A 23,514-nucleotide genomic window follows, 5' to 3' on the forward strand; every position below is an offset into this window, starting at 1 on the left:
AGTTTGGGGGGGGGGGGTTCTCGAGGGTAGAGGGGGAGGTGAGGGAGATCTGGGGTTTTGAGGGTGGTTTGGGAGGGAAGTGAGGTTTGGGGTTGTGGGGGGGTGTAAGGAGAGGGAGTTTGGGGTGAGGAAGGCTTGATGTGGGCTGGGGTTGCCTGGAGGTGGGCTGGGGTGAGATGTGGGTTGGGGAGGTTGTGGGATGGAGTGAGGTTTGGGGGTGTGTGGGTACTTGAGGGGTGTGTGGGAGGGGACTTGTCAGTATGGGAGGGCTTGGGGGGGTGGTTTTCAGGTGTCTGGGGTGTTGGAAGGACGTGAGGAAGGATGCTTGGGATCTCTGGGGACCTCTAATGAGGGGAAGGAGATGAACTGGACATAACATAATGTGGTGAATGGAGTGGGGTGGGAAAGAATCCGACGGCTTGTGAGCTGCTGGAAGCACAGAGATGGGTTTTGGGGAGACTTCGGGTTGTTGAGGGCTGCGTGTGTATGTTCCTGGTGGGCACCAAGTGCTCTCGCTGTGAGGAGGGCCAATGGTGTCCTGGGTTGTATGAGTCAAGGTGTCCCCAGCAGGACAAGGAGGGGACCCTTCCTCTCCTGTCAGCACCACTGGGTCTGCACCTGGAGTGCTGGCTCCAGCTCCCTGGGGACCTCCCAGAGGTGGACGTGGGGCTGGGCACCAGCTCGGGGTGGCCCTTCTGGGGCAGGGGGAGCTGAACGTTGGGCTTTGAGCTCCATGTGACACGCGGTATTTGTGGGAATTGATAGTCCTGTGTGTGAGCGGGCAGTTGGTGCTGGAAGGCTCTGACCTTCCCTTTGGTGATAAGTACAAAGCCTGGGGGCTTCTTAGTGGCGTACAGGCTCTTGATATCTACGAATGGTGTTTTAAAAGTTGTGACGCTGTGATTTCAAGTGATTTTTTGTTCACTGCTGAATCTGGAGAGTTTTACTCTGAATGTGGGACTCGTTGCACTGCAGGCCTGTGATTTCAGGAAGCTGGACAGCACTGGTGTGAGTGGTGAGGGGCAGAAGGGACATAGAGACACTGTGGTCGTAAAATAGGAGATATTTGACTGGATTTCAGTTTTGCATCTATATATGTGAGAAAATGATAAAAACCACCTTGTGATCCTGAAAATTAGGTGATGTGTTGACTTTCATACTCCTTAAACAGTTTCTAAATTCCTTTTCCTTTTGGGTGAGGCTCAAAGCAGCTCTTTTTGATGTTTCATGTTTGATTGAGAGAATCTGAATCCCTTTTTCACGTTCTGTCATCCCACCTCTAGCTGCCTGCGGCTCCCTCTGAAGCTGACCCAGCTGAGGGAAGGGGCGTTTGGAGCAGTAGGTTACTACCACGTATCGAGCCGTCATGTACAAAAACAACTTTGCAGACTGCTTCGGGAGCCTCTTGGGTTATGGTAACATCCACTAAAGCTTTCTGTAGTAAGATCGGATCTTGGTAAAACAGTTGCATGATGTTGGGTTTGAACCTGGCCGGTACGCTGCCCTAAGAGAAAGGGGAAATTCTGACCAGGGAGAAAGAACGAATGCTCGAGAGAGGAGCTGGGAGCGAGGTGTCCCCTGTTAGCGCTAAAAGGAAACTCCTGCTTTTGATGGTTGGTTCAAATAACTTCCTAAAGAACAGCATTTTGAAAGTGATCCCCTCCCTCACCTATTTAGGGGTTTGCATTTGCTCTCAGAGCCTTGCCTGCAAGCACACATGTTGAGGTAGGAGTTCAGGGTTTTTGAACTCCAAAGAGCCTTGGTTGTTGAGAGGCTGGTGAATATGTACTGCATGGGGGAAGCTAAACGGTTTTGTCCTGAAGTGTAGGGAGTGCAGGTGCTTCAAGGAATGAAAATAACGAGCCTTCAGTCATAAATCACAACCCGTTCTTCTAAAACTACCACATAAACGTTTTTTTCCAGGTCCTGGCTGCTCTATACCAGTAAAGTTGCTGGCTTGACAGGGGGTTACTAATTGGAATTACCGGAAGTTTTGATGTGTAATTAATCAAAAGACACGAGGACGTTGTCAAAGTTCGGGACCTGAGTTCAAAGGCCTGCCACGTAAAGGCCGTTGCAGATACTTTAGGCAGCGAGTCACACGCAGACAGCGAGGCCAGAGGAGGAAAGGGTAGGTCAGGCTTCAAGAGCAGGATCAGATTTCCTTGGTTGTGCTCAAACCTTGCTCGGTCTGGTAAGTTGTGACCGTATTTTCTTCACGGAGAGGGTGGGCAAGTGTTGAGATGGGTTCAGTGGTGGGACCTGGTGATCTCGGAGGTCTTGGAGGTCTTCTCCGGCCCAGCTGATGCCACGATTCTGTGCGTTCCTTTACAGGTGGCGTGGCAAAACTGCTTGCGAGTAGTTAAACACTTATAAACCCCTGAATTGCTGAAAACCTCTTTTTTTTAATGTTTGCACAGCTACCACCCTACTCCCTTTTTGCTTTGCTGGGGAGCGGGGTGGGGGCTGTGCAAACATGCCTTGAGCCTGCGCAAACGGAGCTCCGTGAGAAGCAGATCGGTGAACCCGTTCCCGGTCGCTTTGTCCTGGGGTTGTGCTCACCTGCTCTCAGCCGTTTCCAGGTTTGAGTCACCGCATCACCTTGCAGTCTCCTGGGGATGTTTGTGGCCCTTCTGTTCTGTGCATTTTCCTATTTTCACCAAACTAAAAGGCACGGCCCACCGTTTTAATACGTGGCCCACGTGCACTTACAGCTTGACTGTGCAAGCCTCGTTTCCTTTGACAGCAAAGATAAAAACTCATGGGTTTAAAGCTGTAAATAAACACCACCTTTTGGGATGAACAGAGCCGTGGCAGGACGCTTTAGCACTCCACTCTCCTAGGAAGGGGCACCGGCTCGGTGTGGCATTCGGTTTGGAAGTCTCGTGGTGGGAACTGATACCCTGCTCTCTCCCAGGAGAGCACAGAACCCCTCTGAGGGGTGTGCTGATACTTGGTGAGAGCCTTTAGCCCTGAAGCATGAAAGTTTGTACGCCCTGGGGAGTTGTGTGCCTTTCCATGCAGCTAACTGCAGGTGGTGATGTCCATAGTGAGGGATTTATCTTAAACTCTTGCACAGTGAGTTGAGGAATTCTGTAGGCTAGATATGTTAGAGCAAATGGCTTTGTTTTCTGAATTTGTTTCCATTTTCCTGGTTGTCATCTGGGCGTTTCTGAAAGGTGAATGAGAGCATTCGATAGATACATAAATAGATAAATATTTTTAATTTGCTTTTTAACAAAGCGATGTGTTATGCTTTCTGTCTGTTCCCTGGATGAGTGTTAGTTGTTTTAAATGCCAGCCACTTTTGACTAGGGCTTCTGGTCTAAAACTGCTAAGTTCTTACAAGTTATGTGGGAATGATGTCTGTGGAGCAGAACTGACACCCTCGTGGTGAGAACTCAGCTCCTGTTAGACATCCGATGAGCCCTACAGGCGAGGGACACGAGGAACGGCTGAACTGGAGGGGACTTTGCTCCCTTCCCTTCTTAGATAGCAAAACCACTTGACAGTGAGACACATTTTAAACAAATTTGGAGCGTTGGCAATGATTTTTGATACGGGGCTGCTTACAGCAACCCTCTATCCAAAGTCTGACTTCACAGTGGTTTGTTTTGGCTAATGCTTCATTTATGCAGTTTGCCTGAAGCAGAGTAAATGCTTTTTTTTATTATTTTCCTCTAGAGTTTGTGGTAATCACTGCCTGTCTGCTGAGTTAGAGCTGTTTTACAGCACTTTAAAGGCAGCGATCGGGGCATCAGAAATACTTTGCATATCATTTCGTGGTAGGTGATCTGAGTGCCTTTGAGTGCCTCTAGCAACTGATGTCTGGGTTAAGGAAATGAGTTGTTTGTTTTCCTTGGGGCAAAATACTCCTTGGGTGATGTTCACCCACTGCAGGCAGGTTTTACATATTGGTACAGATAAGGGTCATTAGTGAGTTATCTAAACTGCTCATTATGGTTATCTTTCAGAGACAACGTGAGCTTCGTGAGCTTCGTTAGCCCTCTGACATCTTGTGCTGACTACTCGTGGGATGTCCAAAGGACAGATCTCTTGTGTGATGTGAATGTACCAGGTAAATCCCAGTAATAACTTTTTGTGGGAGATGGTGACCTGCTAAAGAGTAAGAAGTCAAGAGAGAGCAACATTTATTCTATATTTAGCCATAATTGCTCCTGTAAAAAGAGCCTGATGGGCTATAGCCTTTTTTTTTTTTTTTTTTAAAATCTATTTCTGTGTTACACTGGAAAATCAGGCCTGATCTGCAACGCTAATGCAACTGGAGGCTTAACGAGGCTGCAGAGTGTCCGTGGGAGTGAGCTGCTTTCCATAAATACTTGTAAGAAGTTTACTCAGCATTTCTGGTACTGAGGTAAAGCAGAAGAAAGGAAAATAGTGAAAGTTTTCAGACAGGTAGTTCTCTGTCAGATCCCCAGCCTCACCTTTTTGTCTGAGAGAGGCAGCAGAGGGACTCAGCTCTGATCTTTGGGGCTGGTTTGCCTGCCTTCCAGTGGCAGTGGTGGTAAACAAGATTTGGGTCAGTAGCAGTGGTGAATAAACTCTTACCTTGAGATGTTTCAGGCTTGTGTACTTGCTGATAAACAACTGAGGTGGCACCCGTTAATGTATTGTTAACCTAATGCCACGTTTCGTTTTCAGGTTGTCCTCATGAGTACTCCAGTGGAGAATGTCCATGATCTTCTTTGCCTGCGTGGTGCGGGTGAGGGACGGGCTTCCCCTCTCAGCCTCCACAGATTTTCATTTCAACCAGGACTTTCTGGAATGCAGGAAAAGATTAAAGGCGTTGTCGTCGATTCTGGCCCGGTATCCAAGTCGAGGCACGGCAAAAGGACGTGACCTCAGCATCCAGTAAGTCACTGCTCCTGTGGGTTGCTCTCTGCCTTGAATTCTTTAGACAGTTGTTCTGGGGATTGGTACAACTTGAAGGATTAGGGGTACTGTGCAGTGCCTAGCTCCCATAGGAAATCCTATCATGTATGTCTAGACTGTAAACCCTTGGCCATATTTTGAAACTTTTTAGTCAGTGCCAGAGCCACACACAGCCCCTGCTCAGTTTAGGTAAGCATTTGTTAAGAATTGCTCATTTCAGTTGTCATTATTTTTTATAGCAAATGCATTCAGCTCAATGGGCAATACTTGTTAGTAGCAGCAATGGGAGTAGATGGAACTTCTCCAAATATCTTCTGAGCCCTAGTGCCTAGGAATTAAATAGTTCTGTCTGAAACTGAGCCCAAACACCTTTCTTCAGTGACAGTCACATCTTCCTGATGCCTGCTTTCAGTAGGTGATCTGAAACCCCTGGGCTCCTGCAGTTCTTACTGTGGCCTGCACAGAACTGACTCCCTCTTGACAGTGGCCTGTAACTATGTGGATGCTAAATCTCTGCTTTTATTTTTTTGAAGAAGTATCTGCTAGCCTTTGTTTTAAGAATTTAAGCTTTCTTTCAGAGGGGAGCATTTTATTTCCTCTGCAGTCTAGTTTAGTTATAAAAATGAGTTTTAGCTTGTGACTGCATTCCTGGTTAGCAAATGTAAGAGAACTTACAGTGACCCTGAGCTAGAACTGTAAGTGTCCGTTTTTGGGGGGAGTGATTGGAGAAATAAGATCTATAAACTTGCACCGAATGAATTGGGAAAGCTGAGATTAGCATTTTAATTCCTTCTTCACATTGAACTTGCACCCTCTAATAGTAATGTGTTCTGCTGCTTTTAATCTTCTTTAGTCTCTACAAAAGTAGTTGCACGTCTGGCTCTGAAATGAGAAGAGTGCAAACAGATATTTATAGCCTTTTTGCCACATAATGGGTAAATGGGAAAAAGTAGTTTTACTCGGGCATGGTGCTGATTCTCAGCTGTGAGCTGGGGACGAAGGGAGTTTAGGGAACACACACAGACGAATTAGGCAGTCACGGAGCTCATCAGAGCCATAAATCCCAAGTACGTGGTAAAATAGAAACCACAAATATTTCCGTGTGAGAGGGATGAAATACAGAACCACAGAATCATTCAGGGTGGAAAAGCCCTCTAAGATCATCTGGTCAACTGGCACCTAGCACTGCCAAGTCCACCACTAAACCCTGTCCCTAATCTTTACATCTGCACATCTTTTGAATGCCTCCAGGGATGGTGACTCAACCACTTCCCTGAGCAGCCTGTTCCGACGCCTAAGAACCCTTTCAGTGAAGAAGCTTTTCCTAACATCCAACCTAAACCTCCCCTGGTGCAACTTAAGGCCATTTCCTCTTCTCTTATCACCTGGTGCTCGGGAGAAGCAAGGTGAAAGAGCAGAAGAGAGAAAATACAGCAAGTGTAACTGTTCAGCTTCAAAATGCGGTCTTTCTACTAAAATATTGCTAACAAGTTGCTAGCCTGTAAGAAAAGTTTTCCTCGTTCTTTCCCCGTTAAGTTTCCTAGTAGGTTTTGGGGCATCTGTGGGTAAAAACCTCTGTATAAATATGGCTTTCTTGTTAGAGGGACCCTTTAGGATGAGAATTTTTATTACTCTGTCTCTGATGCAAAATCATGTACTTTTCTATAGATGTCGTGGCAGTAAAAGCGTCCTTGGTTTTGTGCAATATGATCCATACCTCTTGCTGTTCATACAATGTCATGGTGTTCAAGGGGCACGAGGAATACCTCTGCTCACTTCCTGTGAAAAGTTCCTGTTCGTGGAACACCACTGTGCTTTCTTTGTCAATCTCCTTCCTCTGCTGTTTTTTGCCCCCCCCTCTTTTGTTATTAGCCTGATTTAAGGCCGGTCTGGGAAAGTAATGCCCTCGGTTTTACTGATGTTACAATTTAAAAAATAGTGGTGTTTTGTTCTTCAGTATGCTCAGGCCTGCTGAAGGAGTTGCAGCGAGTGATGGATCGGCAGGGGCTGCAGGACTGGTACAGCACTGTGACCACCACGTTTTTTTAGTCTGCTCTTCCAGTCGGTGCAGTCTGTACAGTCTGCACAGTTTACCTCTCACGTTCAGCATGACCCTCTTACCTTTTTAGGTTGATGCTACCCTTTTTCTTTTTGCATCTATTTCAGTTTCCTTTCTTCTGGGGATATTGCCTGCATGGCGATCTGTTCCAGCAATTACTCAACCGTCATGGCGTTTTGCTTCCTGGAAGAGCTTCAGTGGGAATTTGCTGCTTCCTATGATACAACCAGCATCAGTTTAGCTTCCAGACCATATGCTTTTCTGGAATTTGGTTTGTAGCTTTGTTCTCTAATAAGAACTTCTTGTCTGATACTTTTTCTGTTAAGTAATGTCTCCTGGCCAAAGCCTGATCATAAAAATGACCGTGTGTGTGTGTGTGCCTTTGCATGCTTGTGTAGGAGGAGGGGGGAATCTTGTAACTGCATTAAACTATTAGATTATTTTTCCTCCGGTTCCTGAGAGCCGTGTAACAGATGAGCAAAACGTTGTGGTGGTTAATAAACAAGCGCAGAAGAAAAAGAAAGCCACATCTCAAACACTTTATAACTTAATTAAAAAAAAATCTGACAGGTGGAGACAGATGGGTACAAGGAAAAAGAGAAACAAAATAGATTATTAGGGACAGATTTACTTCTGGCACAACTTAGATTCACATAGTACTTCATAACCATGCCTAGTGTTTCTTTTTTAACCTGATATAAATGTTGTTTTTTTGCTAAGCAGCAGATGCTCTGCTGAACCTCACACCTTTGAAAAACACGATTCCCTCGCAGCGAGAAACTCTATTTTGGGAAAGGATAAGATACTGGAGTAGGTTAGCACATTTCTACCCAGATTTCTGTAATATCTTTAAGCCTGCGCTTAAAAGATTGAGAAATCCCCAAGGAAAACGCATTATGCAGCCATCTTATGTTTGGGGGGGATGTTTTCTGGGCACGTTCCAGGTGTAATTTTATGCCGAGATCCAAATTATTCCTTTTTTTTTTAAAACTCGATTAAGGTTTTTTAGCTCGTTTAATTCCATAATGCTCCTTTTTAAAGAAAATGCATTTTTCTCACTTTTAATGTACTGTATTTTGTTACTGGGTCTGCCTAATGCTGCATGGTTCTCTTGTGTTTGCATCTAAGATGCGCTTGATACATAACATCTTAACCTTTTGCCTGGTGGTTACAGATCATTATAACATTATAAAGTAAAATACAGGCTTTTCAGTAACGAATGCTCATGGCTTCGTGTATTCTAGCACAACATCCAGGTCCTGTGTGGTCTGTAACTCACGCTTAAGCTATTCCATATGCATCATAACCAGCAGTAGCTGTGGTCAATCTGTGCAAGTCTTCTAGCATAGCAATGCTTTAAGGATCTGGATCTTAATTATAGGATGTCTTAGCAGAATTAGTGTTACAGAATTTTATTTGCCAAAGCGTGTGAAATTTGCCCATGTCTTTGCACAGTTAAATAGGAAGCAGCAGTATCCACAGCTTGGTCCTTCAGCTCTGGGTATGTGGGCAGTTCTTCCTCAGACATGTTCTCAGCTTTGTCTCGGTGCTGTGGTAACTCCTGTCAAACCTGCAGCCACATTTGTGAAAAGGGACTCGCCTATGAATGGTTTTAAATGTAAAGTGTGAGAGGCAGTGCAGGTTGATCTGTACCTAAATGTGTGGCTCACAATTTGGAGGAGTCACTGCAATTGCCTCTGCCACTCAGAACTGTTCCACAGCTCGAATATGGGTTGGATTAGTTTTCCTGTGTGCTGAAAAATCCCTAATCCTTGGCGTTATTAAAACGTGAAATGGATTTGCTTCACTCAGGCCTCGTGGTAGTTCATGGGTAGTTCACAATGTGTTACATTTACCTGGAATATGAAAGCCTGTTTTCAGTCCTCTGCAGGCAGGATGTTGAGGTGGGTTATTTAGAGTATCCTGAAAGGATTAGGTGTGATATCAAACCCCTAGGGAAGGTAGTTTTGTTTCCTAACCCACAGTAAATTTTTATACCTGAAACTAGTAAGAAAAGAAATGAGGGAAGTAATTAAAAAAATCCAAAAAGAAAAGAATGTAGGGATTTGATGCATAGTGACCTAAAATTCTACAGAGCTAATTGAGGTGTGTTTTTATAACGTTTCAGATAACGTCATTCAGAAAGTAAAATGGCATTTTAACTGTGCGAGCAGCTCTCAAGCAAAGGTCAACTGGGAGAAGGTCGAGGAGGAGATGAAGTTCCAGCCCCCGGTGGAGCTGAAGCTGGAGGACACGGAGCTGATGAACGGGATGGCTAACGGTGGGCACGCAGAAGTTCATGTGGAGGTTGGTAAGTTGCTACTCTGCACAGGTGACAGTAGACTTCCTGAACATAACTGCAGAGGACAGCAGAGCACATATGAAAGCGTATAGCAGCGGTTGCTCCTTTTGCACTGAGAAATAGGGATAATGTGTACAAAACCTGGGAGAAAAGGCTGCCTTTTTGCCACGTTGAAGAGCGTGTGGGCTTTGGACTGTAGCAGGTATGCGTTAAGTATTCAGGGTAGTGCATTTTTTCCCCAATTTTAGATAAGCTGCTCCACATGGGCAATCAGTTATAACCGGGCTTGGCATTTTGCATGTGAAAGTATCCTGCTTTTAAAGTCGCTGATGGTTAAATTTGATTTGGCAGAAGCAGCTCCAGTATTTCACCGGCTGGTGCAGACTCAGATAGAAGATACGTAATTACAGGCTGGTTGAGTTACTTGAGCCCTGAGGAAAGAAAAGATCAGAAGAACGTGTTTGAGCTGAGGGCAGAACTCTCAGATTATCCATCCTCACTTGTTCTCCCACCTGCACTTTCTGCTTTTACCCAGTTCTTTACAATTGAGTGCATTTGACTAAAATTCTGGAAGATGTGTCTGCGCAAACAATGCGTAGAGGCTTGGCCAGGGAACTTTCTGTAACAAAAGCTGGCATTTTTCATGCTTTTAAAAGTGCTACCCTCTACCTAATTTTCTCTGAAGTTGGTGCCTTCTTGTTTGTGTTTCAGTTGCGTAGTCAAAGTCCTGCCTCCTTCCTTTGCAAAATAAAATGATTTTAATCCTATTAGCATTGCAGTTTAAATGCAGCTGGGGTACCATGAACTTGTATTTCTTCTTGTGTTGCTCTTGGCTTATGAAGCATTAACAAAATTAAATTCTGCTTGCTTGGTCTTAGTGTTTCTGATGGATGAGCTGGAATCTAATTTGACAAAGGTATTTTAAGGTAAAATGAAAAGGATCAGTGACCAGGAAGAATTAAAAATAGAAAAGAAAACATTTGATTTACAAGGCAGATTTGTAAGTGTGCCTCCAAACCGTGCTTGGAGGTTAAATATTTTCATGGTGTGGCAGGGCTTAGAAATTCTTTGCACTAGTGTGAACAGTTTCAGTGCCAGTGAACATTTGCTAGCTAGTCTGTGTCTACAGATCAGAAATATGTTTTCAGTTTCCCTCATCTTCCTAATTGCTTTCTTCTATTTTCCATCTGGCTTGTGCTTCTGGCTTTTTTTTTTCCTCTCTGTTCTAACCCAAATACTCATACAAATTGTTCCATCTTTATTTTAAGGGCTGTGTTTATGGTCATCTGTTTCCATCAGCTGAAGTCAGCTTTCCTGGTTTATTCCTCTCTCCTCTCATCGCCACCGAGCTGCTGAATCCCACTTAGCTGCTCTAAGTTTAGCCGTGTGCACAGTGTCTGTTGCCTTATTAATGTTATTTATATTGCAGCTCTGCAATACAGGAGTCTTACTGAGCATATGCTGAAGTGGTTCCAGGAGAGCAGGATTTAATCATGTCTGTATTCTATACTGAAGAGAAATCCTGGACTGATCAAAACATCAGTCTCCTCACGTGGATGTAACTCGCTCCTCTCTGTTCAGCTGTGCGATCGCATCCCCTGGCTCCTCTTCTTTGTAGTGTGAAAGGAGTCTGAAAAGTCAGGGCAGTTTTGTCCTTGTCAGTGTATATATAGAAACAAGACTCTTTTTCTTTCTTTCTTTCATTCTCTCTTCCTTTTATTACTCCATTTGTTAACTAAATCCAGCCCAATTCTTCCTAGAAAGATACTGCACAGCCTCAGGTTTTGTTGCAAAAGCTTAACCTCGTGCCTCAATCGAGGCTAGCTGGTAGAGCTTTGGAAGGCAATGGGGTGTGCATATAAAAGAAAAGTGAAATGGAAGTAGCTTTCTGCATAGAGGGCGAGTTTTCTCTTCAGAACTGGCTATAAGAAGTGGAAGAACAACTTGTACTATTTGTCTAGTAAGCACGCTATTAAATTATGCAGCATTGTGCTTCCCTTGATGAATGTTCTTAGTCTTTTGTAGGCACATGGGGAGTACTTCAGAGTCCTTTTCAAGATGATTTTTGAAGATGTGATAACCTCTTCTTGCATCTCTGTTTTTCAGTTGCTTGCATTTTATTTTTAAAGTGCTCGAATCTGATTTCATCTTTTCAGTCCCGGTGCTGTCTTTATCTGGAGCTTTGTGTATGTGAGTCATTGTCAAACCCTTGAAGAGACAGAATGGAGTATGGCACTGGCACTGATGTCAGCCAGTTAAATAGCCAGAGGCTTCTGCTCAGAAAATCTTTTATAAATTTCCTCGTCTTCATTGTTCAAGTGTGTTTTCACAGAATTGTTCTATGCCTGTTGAAACCTGCAGGCACAGTTTTCCTGGGTGCTAGCTGATCCACGGTGCCCAGAATACCTCTGCACAGTTCTTGTACTCTGAAGTGCCTGACTTTTCCATTGAACAGTCAGATCAGTTTGACTCCCAGTTAGCATTTAATTGTGTGCGTGTGCAAAACTGTGCTGTCCTGGGCTAGCAGAGCTTACGGTCCCTCGTTCTCTTATTTCATCTAATAAACAATTCTAGTATTAAAGTGTTTTTATGAAAACATGATTGAATCTGCACACAGAATTGTAATAATCTTGTTCTAGCAGTACCCATTTCTCTTGTTCTGTGCAATTTGCAGTTTGTGGATTAAACCTCAGAAAGATCCAGCAGAAACAAAGCTCCACGGCAAACGATTTAAAGATCAGTTTTCACAGCCTGTGAGCCCTGAGCAACTAGATACTGTAATCTCCCCTGCATCTGTGATAGCAATTCTTTTTATCCTAGTGGGCAAAAATGTCACTTGTGAATAATATTTCATGCTTTTGTCTTCAGCCTGCAGAAGCAATATATTCCCCCTTGTTCTTCTCTGGGGTCTGGAAACTCTTGATGCGTGTAGTTTGCAAGAGCCTGTGCAGTGAACGACACTTGTACTTGATGATTTCTCTGTCTGAGAGACACAGCCTGCCTCTAAAGCAAATCTTAGCAACTCAGGAAGAAGAAATGGTGGCCTTTATCAGGAAATTTCCATGAGAGACAAATATGTAGCTGCAACATTATTTAATTTATCAAAAATAATAGGAAACTGAATGCTGCTGTCAGTATAAAAACAAACATGTTGGTACAGCTTCTGCTCAGCATGTTGCTTGGATTTTAAATTTCCCTATATAGCAGAAAAGCAAAATTGCCTTTAAATGATCGGGTTTTGTTGCACCATTTATTTACATGAAAATGCGTGTGACGATAATACACAGTAATACTAAATAATGTGACATATTGCAAATGAGATTAATACAGTTCCCTTCGCAGCAGCTTTCGGGATGAAATTATGGAGGTATGAATGCATGCCAGAGAAATTAATTACATAGACATTTATAAAAGAGGATTTATATCCCTACATTAATTTGGCACCAAGCTTTTTCACATCCATCTATCAAAATCTCTCTTAAAGGAGAAGACAAAAGTGCTCTATTTGTGGTGAGCCAAAGGTGGAATATGGCAAGAGATAAACGTAGGTGAGGATCAAGGTGTGCTATCTATTGTTGCACTAGCTAGGCTGATAAATAGGCGAGCTTTTGGACAACCAAACCCATAATTAGAAGTGGCGAATTCCAAAGTTAAATACGAGTCGATAATAATTGCTTTGGCCTTAGCTAGGTACGTATCAGTTAGGTCGTCCTGAAGAAATGGTCTTTGGGTGTGTGGGTGTTTGAGCAAATACTAGTAGTAGTGGAGGAGGTGAGACAGGTAGATCCCTACCTCTGAGATTTGGGCAGGTGGGGAGAAAAGGGATGGAAGAAACTGTAGTGCACTGTAAAATGCGTCTCAAAGGCCAAAAACTTCAGAATCCAGTCTGTAGGCCCCAGTTTGGATTGTGCTTTGTCAGTCTCCCTTGAAGACTGGCACTGACAAGACCAGAGGTGGCGTCATCTTGAGAACTGCCCCAGTAACCGTTCTGTAAGTCCTTGGCTTCGACAGTTTTATATTACATGCTGCCAACGGCTTAACTAGGGCACCAAGTGTGGTATGGAAACAGTGCAGGTGAAACTGAATTTCCCTGTGCTAGACTAAACCCTTAAACTCTCCGTGGGGAGAAATGCGTGGTTAGCAGTTGAGGGGGAAATAAATTGTTCTCTTGCTGTTAGGTGTGCCAAGAATCTAAGGTTTTTACCAGACCTCTGAGTGCTTAAAGCCTCTAATTTTTCTCCTGACCCCTGAAGAATGGTCAGTTCTGTTAATCTGCTGTAATAAACAGTTGAAAAATACCTATGGGCAGCACAAAAGAAGAAACCAATGCTAAATAGTTCAAGAACAAATTCTATTACTTAACCTGTTTAAAAAGTACTCCAGAGCTGTTGCATATTTTTAGATGTCAAAAAAATTGAGCAGTGTAATTCAACAACAAATGTGTTTCTATTTATAATTGGTCTTCTCCGGAGCAAGCACGAAAGGTTTGGAAAATCCAGATAAGCTGATTTGAGTTGCTTTATGTTGAAATGTTCCAAGTTGTAGTGCTGACTTTCACTGATGGCTCTCTTTTCATGCTCTTTTTTTGTTCTTATTTTATTAAGTCCCTACCTACAGAATGCAGCGTGTGACTCCCCTGGGGATCCTGTCCCTTGTTCTGAACATCATGTGTGGGGCTTTGAATCTCATTCGAGGAGTTCACCTAGCAGAACATTCATTTCAGGTAATCCTGGTTGGGTTGAAACCTGAAAATGGGATGAAGGAAGAGAGTTATTGTGGTAACCAGATGAGGGGGTGGCTTTTCTGCTTCGTAGTAGAAAGCATCTCTCCATAAAAACTTGTTTGTCCAGGAACTGTGCAGTTCTGATTGCTCACCTGCTAGAATCACAGAATTTCTAGGTTGGAAGAGACCTCAAGATCATCAAGTCCAACCTCTGACCTAACACTAACAGTCCCCACTAAACCATATCCCTAAGCTCTACATCTAAACGTCTTTTAAAGACCTCCAGGGATGGTGACCCCACCACTTCCCTGGGCAGCCCATTCCAGTGTCTCACAACCCTTTTGGTAAAGAAGTTCTTCCTAACATCCAACCTAAACCTCCCCTGGCGCAACTTAAGCCCATTCCCCCTCGTCCTGTCACCAGGCACGTGGGAGAACAGGCCAACCCCCACCTCGCTACAGCCTCCCTTGAGGTACCTGTAGAGAGCGATAAGGTCACCCCTGAGCCTCCTTTTCTCCAAGCTGAACAAGCCCAGCTCCCTCAGCCGCTCCTCGTAAGCCTTGTTCTCCAGGCCCCTCACCAGCTTCGTAGCCCTTCTCTGGACTCGCTCGAGCACCTCCATGTCCTTCTTGTAGCGAGGGGCCCAAAGCTGAACACAGTACTCAAGGTGCGGCCTCACCAGAGCTGAGTACAGGGGGACGATCACCTCCCTGGCCCTGCTGGCCACACTGTTTCTTGTACAGGCCAGGATGCTGCTGGCCTTCTTGGCCACCTGAGCACACTGCTGGCTCATATTCAGCCAACTATCAACCATCACTCCCAGGTCCTTCTCTGCCTGGCAGCTCTCCAACCACTCATCTCCCAGCCTGTAGCTCTGCTTGGGGTTATTGCGCCCCAGGTGCAGGACCTGGCACTTGGCCTTGTTGAATTTCATGCAGTTGACCTCGGCCCATCAGTCCAGCCTCTTCAGATCCTCCTGCAGAGCCTTCCTACCCTCGAGCAGATCGACACACGTACCTAACTTGGTGTCATCTGCAAACTTACTGAGGGTGCACTCAATGCCCTCATCCAGTACAACTCGTGGTTTGTTGTATATTCCAGCATACTGCATTTTACATTTTTCTGGTGACAGTGAAATTTGGAGAAATACTTTACTCTAGCTAGGCTGCCTGGATATATTATTATTATTATTATTTTTCTTGTGTTTTGTTCTAGATGCTTCTGTGTAATTTTTGTTAAATATGTAACTGCAGACAACTTTAAAAAGGGGAAAAAAAGTGTCCTGATCTTACAGAACCAGTCAAACAGCATAAACTAGGATGCGGGGTACTTGATGAAGTACAGTATTCCAAAATATCAACTAGTACTTGCTAAAAAAAGTGTAGTTTATTTAATCCCTTGTTTGTCGTTTTATCCAAACAGGAGGACCATGAAGTAATTGGAAACGTGATAGCTTTTTTTCTACCTTTTCTAGCCTGTGTTTTTCAGGTATGTTAACTTAATGCTTTCTGAGTTTTGATATTATGAGTTACAGTACAAAACATTGTCAGCCCAGCAGAAGAACAACTTTTTTTTTAGCATCCTATCTACTCGATTCCACAGAGGTGCTCCAGTGAAGTGGCACAAATACAATTAAGAGCACGATTTGACCTTGGCAAATTGGAGTTGCAGGCTTTTCAGTGTTTCCATGCTGTGGCATGCCAAATGGAGCTGTGTGTGATAAAGAAATGCTAGCCCAAAGATGTCTTTCTTCCCAAAGTGACTGACATGTTGTCTTTCTGACCTAGTGATGGGCTTTTGTAGCATAGCCACCTTGAAAGACAAGGCACATATAGAATAACACTACCATCGAAAGTCTTGTAATTTACATGAGAAGTTATTTTTAAGTCTTGGGACAAATACAGTTCCCAACTTCCTTAGTTTTTCTTTTTCTCTAATGGATTATTTTTTCTTACCTCTTTCTGCAGAAGAGTCTGAGGAAAATAATATATGCTCCTAACAGCTTCCTCCTGGAAGGTTTCTTAAATGCCTAAAACAGTGGTCCGCAACCTTTAGGTTTCAGGGAAATACGTTGGCCTTTGGCCAACAAAATTTGGGGATAGCTATCTGAAGGCTTCTGTTTATCTGTGATATTTAAAACTGGTAATGATGCTATTTGTCGTATCGTAATAGGCATTTGAGTGTCTTTCAGCCTTCTTACACCTCTGCTTATGGCAGAGCTTTAAAAACAGAGATAATAATCAGGATCTGAAAATTGGATGCAAGTCAGTCGTCACACAGAAAGGCTCTGTCCTGCTTTATTCCACTTAGCACCTGAAGCTAAAGAAGCTTTAAAAAAAAGTGTTCTTTCTTATCCTTTTGATCTGTAGCAGTCATCTTCACAAAATGCTTGTGCATAAATTGAGCTCAAATGTGAAGTGCTTTCTGCTTTATGGTATCTACTTGTGTCATCGGCACAGTTGGAAGCTGTGACCTTAAGTGAGAAAGCCTGATCTGTTACTGCCTGACTTAAAAAAAGTAGCTCTTCTGCCAGCAATTTGTGAAGTTTGTAGTTCTCTCCTGCAAGGCTTGTTGCTCTTCACACTTGCTTAGCAAGTGGGTTCCAGCTGGTTTCGAGTTTAAAAATACAAAAAGCCCCAAAACACTTTTGAGCCCCATGTTGGCAGAAATGATGCTCTGGCTGCCAAGTCAAGGCTAGAGAATGAAGTCCTTTACTTACCCCAAGAGCAAATCTAGCAGCAACCATTTAGGGTTTGCTTGTTTCCTGCCTCTGAGCCTTTTCCTTGCAAGAATCACAGGTGGGTTTGGAAGCTGGCTCAAGCTTTAGACTCCTTTTAGTCCAGGCTGGGGTGGGGGGGAGGGACGCCGTGTGTGCTGACAGGCTTTGTTTGCTGCCCATGCTTAGCCAGTAGGTTCTGGACTGAGGCTGCTGTTCCTGGAGAACCTTTCAGTATGGGAGCAGGAGGAAAGCTTTGAGCTTCTTAGTGGTCACAGTAGTGGCAGGCACATCCGAGAGGCGTGGATGTGCCAGCAGTCCCCAGCTTGCCTGTATATAACTCTTGTCCTGTATATACGTACTTTAATGCTAACAATCTCTCTCTCTCATCCTTTTGTAGTGTTACTTGTACCTATTCTACAGCTCGACGAGGAAAGTGAAGACATTTATACTCTTTTTCTCCGTCTGTTTATGCAACGTTTACTTGTACGGATTACGGAACGTCTGGCAAATAGCCTTTCACATAGGAGTGGCATCTCTATCTTCCTACCAAATACTGACAAGGCAACTCATGGAGAAACAGCCTGACTATGGAGTATGAAAAAGACTTTGGGTTTGCTATTCTCTTTTTACAGCTCTTTTTTGTATTAAAACAGGCAAAAATAGCTTGGAGTATTTTTAAAGACTTGTGACAGTGGTTATTGCGAGGAGGGTGTCTCAAAGCAACCTGAAAGGAGGTAGGATCCTGTAGTAATGTCAAACACACAGTGAAGGATTTAGCTGTATTCAACATGGCATGTGGTGATTGTGCATGGTAGGTTTTGTTAGGTGTCGTCAGCGGATGGAGGTTCACCATAAAACAGGCTCTTACTCCTTGACTGCTACCACCTAGACAGCATTTTGCCATTTGTCTTACTGGCTCTGTTAACAGTTTGGCAGGTCGATGTCTTGGCGTGGAAATGCTTCTGAAAAGACTAAAATTGTATTGTAAAGTGAAGATAAAGTGGTGGGTAACACTTCTGTCTGGAGACTCTTGGTAAGTGTAAGTAAAGGAGTAGTTTGCCATAGTTAGACAAGTTTCATTATCAATGGGAAAAAATGTTAGGGTGAGGTTCAGGATATTTTTTTCTGGGTTTTGAAGGAAAGGAAAAGGCTGTGGCTCCTTTAAAAACCATACAGGTTTTAACTATTTCCTGGCTATACAGCGCATTGTAGTTAAGTACGTGCTTGTTGGTTAATTACAAATGTGCTTGGGGCAGCATAAAATAAACCAAGGGGATATTAGTGACCTTTCAGCTCAGGTGGCCTTTATTTCCCTGGTTAAGGTCACTCTTACTGTAAGGGCGGTTCCATGTTTGCTTGGTCTGTACAGATAATAAATCTTCCAAGCCTACTTACGACAGGCCACCGACTCCTTCACCTTTAGAAAAACGAATAGCTGGTGAGTGGAAAGCCATCTCCAGTAATGGAGAGCAAGAGCAGGTTCTCTTTATTATATAAAACACCTTCAGTTAACGGTGTTGAGTTCTTACCCTAAGAAGAATTTATGGGTGTGCACTTTTGAATATAGTACTTAGGAGCTGAATTTCTTAACCTCTGCTGCACTGGGTATTCTTGAAAGTGATATACCGAGGTGCACAAGGGCATTTTAGCAGGTATACGAATACTTTAGGCTGCCTGTGTTTAAAAAATGCATAGCATTTTGATGCAGCTGGCCCTGAAGGATTGTGAAGATTCAAACTGAGATGATGTAGGGAACTGTAGGAGTGTTATTGTCCCACTGTGGTCCTAGATTTCTTTATTTTTATAATTTTTTTCTGGTGACCCCATTTCCTTCACCAACAGTCTCTCACCAAAGACTTATTTTTCTCTTGCATAGTTTCTACCTCTAGTGGTTGCAAGGAGCTTAACACAATGCAGCGTTGTCTTTCTGAGTTTGCAGAAATGCTTAACAAAATTATTTCCTTACATCTCGGTACATTTTCCTGAAATCTTAAGATGCAAACATGACTTGGAAGCACTTCTGGGATGCATCTGACTGCAACCTGCAGCCTGTTATAACCTGAGCAGTGTCTAGGACGTCCAGAGACTTGGTTCCAGAGCTTTTTCCAGTAATAAAATAGAGGGAATTCTCTTCTAACCCATGCTAGCCCATTTACTGTAACAATTATGTAATGAGAGCCTTTAAACTGTGAGGAATAGCCTCGTAGAAGTGATGGAGGAATGTTTTAGCCAGCCAGTTATGAAAACAGCTAGTGCTCTGTGCCATAAGGTAATGCTGTTCCGTTCTAGGGGAGTGGGTTAAAACGGATTGCCTGTCGTTCACTCTGGCACAAAACTGGTGGTAAGTGGATGAATGAAGCCAGGACTCAACCATTCTCGTTGGGACACCCAGATGACCCCACGGATGTGGGAGTTTTAGTGCTGTCAAGCTTTAAGTTTCTGTACAGTTCAGTCCTGGTTTTACTTGTCAAGATATTCTTCCTGCGTGCTTGGAGGCTGCAGGAAATTAAGCTGTGATGTTGGGTTACAAGGAAAAACAGAACAAAACTAAATGCACAAACAAACCCCTTACAAAAAATAGTTAAAGACAACCTGAAAAGTCTTTTACTGGAAACTAACCCTTTGATAAGGATGCTGGGTTACCTGGGGTGTAATCAGCCCACTGCCTCACCATGGGAATCTCATCCCCTGGAGAAAGGATGAGGCACTTTGTGCTACAAAACCTGGTGAAAGGGACCGGAGCGGTGCCATCCAGCTCCCAGTCCCCACCCTTTTAGCCTCCGTCAGATGAGAGAATCCTAAAGAGCTTTACTGGTTCTCCATGGGCTTGCAGAAAGCTGGTCTGCCATAGCTTCAGGCACACAGAGCATTGACAGCAGGGGGGGCAGTGAACCATGATGTGCTTTGTGTTCCTCAGCCTTTTATTTAACTGATGGGAAGAAAGTGCAATGGTCCTGATACTTCCCGAGCATCCGACTGCTTTATCCTAAAGCAAACACCTCTCTGAGCCAGCAGCTCTGCGATGTGAGAGGTACAAGGTGTTTAGATAGCTCATGTAATTAATATCATTAGAGTTGGTAATCAGCTTTTGGTTAATGCTTTCTTTTTTTTCCTGAGAATGCTTTGTTGAACAAACCCGGTACAATTCTGCCTTCGTGTAATTTTTTGCTTTATGGATTAGGCAGAGGATGCAACGAGGTCTCTTCAGCTTATGGACAAAACTCCTTTGCTGTTTGCTTGATCCCTTTGCAACCTTTTCTTTTCTGTAATATGTGCAATTCATGCTAAGGAATCGGTGTGGATCAATCTGCGTGCATTGGTATCTGTGCACTTTGTAGGTCTGGAGTGTGATTTGGGAGCAAGGAAGAGCAACGATTGTTCGATCCATTTTTATTTTGTGTTGTTATTTAGGATGGCTTCTGTATCTGTGGTATTTATACAATTAGACTTTTTGTCCAGTGAAACAGCAAGAGGAATAGAATAACTTACATCGATCTTCAGCGCTTTAAGATTTAATAAAAAAGAATGACTTGCAGTTTGAGTACATGAAATCTGACTCATAATGTGGGATTATGCTGGTGTTGAATCAAATCCCCAAACAGGAATCCATCCCTTTTTGTTTGACTTCAAACTGTTTAATGTAGTTTGACTTGTATCTCCTTAACTCTGTCAGTTTTCAAGATAAGTCCCTTGGAAATTCTTTTCCTCACCCAGCAGCATAGCACAAGGAAATTGGCAAAGAATAAACTTCATTAATTTAAAAGATTCACAGTGCATAGTCACTTTATGAAACTGTTTATCTTCTGTGTCTATTTTTTCTTCTCCCAAAGACCTGTTAAGTTTATAGAAGGTGGGCTGGTACCTTTTTAGACATTTTTGCACTGTATTAATAATTGAAGCTGTGTAAATGTGTATAAAATCATTTTGCATGTATATGTATATATGTACATACCTAATAAATGGCTTTTTTTTGTAATGGTTGCCTTCATTTATACCTTCATTTGTAGTCTCGAAATAGCTGGGTACACTGGACACAAGGTAGGTGAACTATTTCATTTTCGTATGCTTCCTATGCATCGGTGTTCCCTGTGGCAGTGTCCGAAATATTTCAAAAATAAGAGGGAATGAGCTGCATAAAATGTCTATAAAAATGTCTATAGAAACTTGGTTTTCCAAGCAGCAGATTGCAGCAGGCTGTGAAACAGTCTCGTAGTAGCTTCAGCAATCTTGCTTTTTTACTTTGAGACCATGTTGGAGAGGCTTTTCCTGCAAAACTTGCATTTTGGAGCATTGAATTATGTGAAGTCTGATGCTGCACAGTCCTGTAGGTCCTTTCCCAGCTGCTTGGCAGAGAGAGGTGGGGACCTTGCAGATTGCTGTTAGATTTTTTTGTAGCCTAGTCAGTTAATTCACAGAATGACAGATTGTAGGGGTTGGAAGGGAGGTCAAAAGATCATCGGGTCCACCCCACCTGCAGGTTCCTCAGAGCAGGCTGCCCAGGTAGGCGTCCAGACGGGCCTTGAATATCTCCAGAGAAGGAGACACCACAGCCTACCTGGGCAGCCTGTCCCAGTGCTCCGTCACCCTCACCATGAAGACGTTCTTTCACACAAGTTGGTGCAGAACTTCCTGTGCTCCATCTTGTGGTCCCCACAAACCACTGAAAAGAGGTTGGCCAAATCCCTCTGTCTCCCACACTTCAGGTATTTATAAACATTGATAAGATCAATTGACCTAGGCCTAGTAGCTGTCCCTACCAAGCATTCCTTACTCTTTCCCTTGTGGACTTTATTTTTCCCAGTTTCAGCCTCCTTTGAAACTCAGCCTCATCAGCCTTTGCTGAAAAGCACAACCGAATCCGGCCTCCCCGCTGTCTGAACACGACAGGGTCGGGTATCAGTAAATAGGCTTTGGGAGAGGGATGCTTTGAAGGACAAGATGCACAGAGGAATGTCTTTTGGAGCCTGCCTAATCAGAAACCAAAGAATCTGGTAAACAAAGCTGGAAGAAGTCAGGCTTGGGCACCAAATCCTAGAATCACAGAATCATTAAGGTTAGAAGGGACCTCCAATCTCATCTGGTCCAACCACCCCCCTACCACCAATGTCATCACTAAACCATGTCCCCAAGCACCACGTCCAACCTTCCCTTGAACACCCCCAGGGACGGTGATGCCACCACGTCCCTGGGCAACCCGTCCCAACGCCTGACTGCTCTTTCTGAGAAATGTCTCCTCATTTCCACCCTGAACCTCCCCTGGCTTGAGGCACTGCAGTGTCAGCAGCAGGTTTGAGATGGTTGCGGCGCCGCAGCTCATTGCAGTGCTGACAAGAGGAAGGGAGAAGCCTGTGGCTGGCCCTGTAATGAGGGGGAGGCAGTGTGGCAGGGTGTGAAGACAGCAGGCCGTGATGAGCAAAACTGGGGGGGGGAGCCATATTCTTCTGAACTGCTTTGCCTTTTGAAATCCAGGAGTGTTTTCTATTTATTTATTTATTTATTTATTTATTTTTCTCCTGTACATAAACAGTTGCTCAAAGCATGTTTTTTGTTTTCACAAGATGCCAGCGGAGAACAGCAGCCATACCTCCCCCCCCCCCCCCTTTTTTTTTTCCTCTTAAGGTGAGGGGAGAAAGCAATTATAACTCCCCTTTTCTTTTGAAGCTGCTGATAAAAGGAGGTGGGAGGATCAGAGGGTCCCTGCGCCAAAAAGGAAACAACTCCTCAGGTGATAGAAATGCAGGGGTTTGTTTTAAACAAAGTAACCCACCTTGTGCTGTGCACTGTCTTTCAAATGCGACCTAATTGCATGTAAAAACTGGGGAGTGGGGAAGGCAACAGCAGCCAGAAGAAGAAGCTGAGCTCTGTCTTCGCACACGTTGCCTCCTCGGGGTGGCTGGCTTGCCTTGGCTGTTGTAGGGCAATGAGAAAGTGGCGTGAAGCCCCTCGCAGCGAGGTCAGGAGCTGGTAGGCAGGAGGTGAGGACAGCCGAGAGCCTCTGCCGGGTGCTGGCTGCCTCTAAATGCACGTCTTGGAAGGGGCAGAGGAGCTCAGATGCTTTATTCCACAGCTGGTGGCTTTTGTAGGTGGTTTTGTAGGGTTGTCGGCAAATAAATGCCCGCTTGAGACATTCGGAGGATGTTTTTGGAAAGAAGCAGCATCCTATTGAAAGGGAATTAAGGTGTGTTTGAGCTTCCTGGGGATGGGAATTCTTAGTGCTCTTCTACCCTGTTTCTTTTCCCACAGGCTTAACAAAGAGATTTTAAAATGTGACTGGTTCACTTGCTTACAGTGCTGTGTTTCCCCTCCAAAGCGTTGTTCTGGCAAAAATGAGGACCTTGGAGTGGGAATGAATGGTATCCATGTACGTGTGCCCTGCTGCAATGACTGATGTCATTGGCTTGTGCTCATCAGCCACTTCAGGTAGGGTTGGTGGCTCCTGTTTGGGGACTGGGGCTGTTAACCTCTGCCCGTGGGCAGACCGACCATGAAAGGTCCCTTCCCTCGATGGGGAGAGATGGGGCAGTGCCTCCTCATCACAGTCTTAGTGAAGAAGAGCATGAGTTCAGACTCATCCATCTTAAACAATTGGCTCAGGCCCATCCATCAGGAGGATGCAGCTAAAAGGCCAGGTGGCTCCCCACCATTTCTACCTCTGTTTTCTAGCCCTAGAAATGCTGGTCCAGGGCTGCCTTGGAGAACTGTGTGTGTAAGGTAAGGAAATTGTACTGCAAACCTCAAAGAGCCCTTAAAAGCCGGCACTTTCTGCTCCTACTTCAGTTATAAGAATAGCAAAACATGGAAGCATATTGAATTCCCTT

General features: G+C 44.1%; 1 protein-coding gene across 3 annotated transcripts in view; it reads left to right on the forward strand.

The window, feature by feature from the left end:
• The window catches only part of SEC22C (SEC22 homolog C, vesicle trafficking protein), a 19,191-nt gene extending 505 nt beyond the window's left edge, over positions 1–18,686 (forward strand). For 2 of the 3 annotated variants that reach the window (XM_035318292.1, XM_035318294.1), the window contains exons 2-8: positions 3,975–4,078; positions 4,663–4,872; positions 7,060–7,223; positions 9,081–9,263; positions 13,859–13,977; positions 15,400–15,465; positions 17,094–18,686. In XM_035318292.1, the coding sequence (XP_035174183.1) occupies positions 4,691–4,872; positions 7,060–7,223; positions 9,081–9,263; positions 13,859–13,977; positions 15,400–15,465; positions 17,094–17,294 (915 nt within the window). In that variant the 5' untranslated portion in view covers positions 3,975–4,078; positions 4,663–4,690 and the 3' untranslated portion in view covers positions 17,295–18,686. Of the gene's footprint in view, positions 1–1,794; positions 2,195–3,974; positions 4,079–4,662; positions 4,873–7,059; positions 7,224–9,080; positions 9,264–13,858; positions 13,978–15,399; positions 15,466–17,093 lie in introns of those variants that run through there. The other variant, XM_035318293.1, reaches the window with a different exon arrangement.
• Positions 18,687–23,514: the final 4,828 nt, after the last annotated feature.

Source organism: Oxyura jamaicensis, chromosome 2 (genome assembly GCF_011077185.1).
Source record: "Oxyura jamaicensis isolate SHBP4307 breed ruddy duck chromosome 2, BPBGC_Ojam_1.0, whole genome shotgun sequence".
In the NCBI taxonomy this organism is placed as follows: Eukaryota; Metazoa; Chordata; class Aves; order Anseriformes; family Anatidae; genus Oxyura; species Oxyura jamaicensis.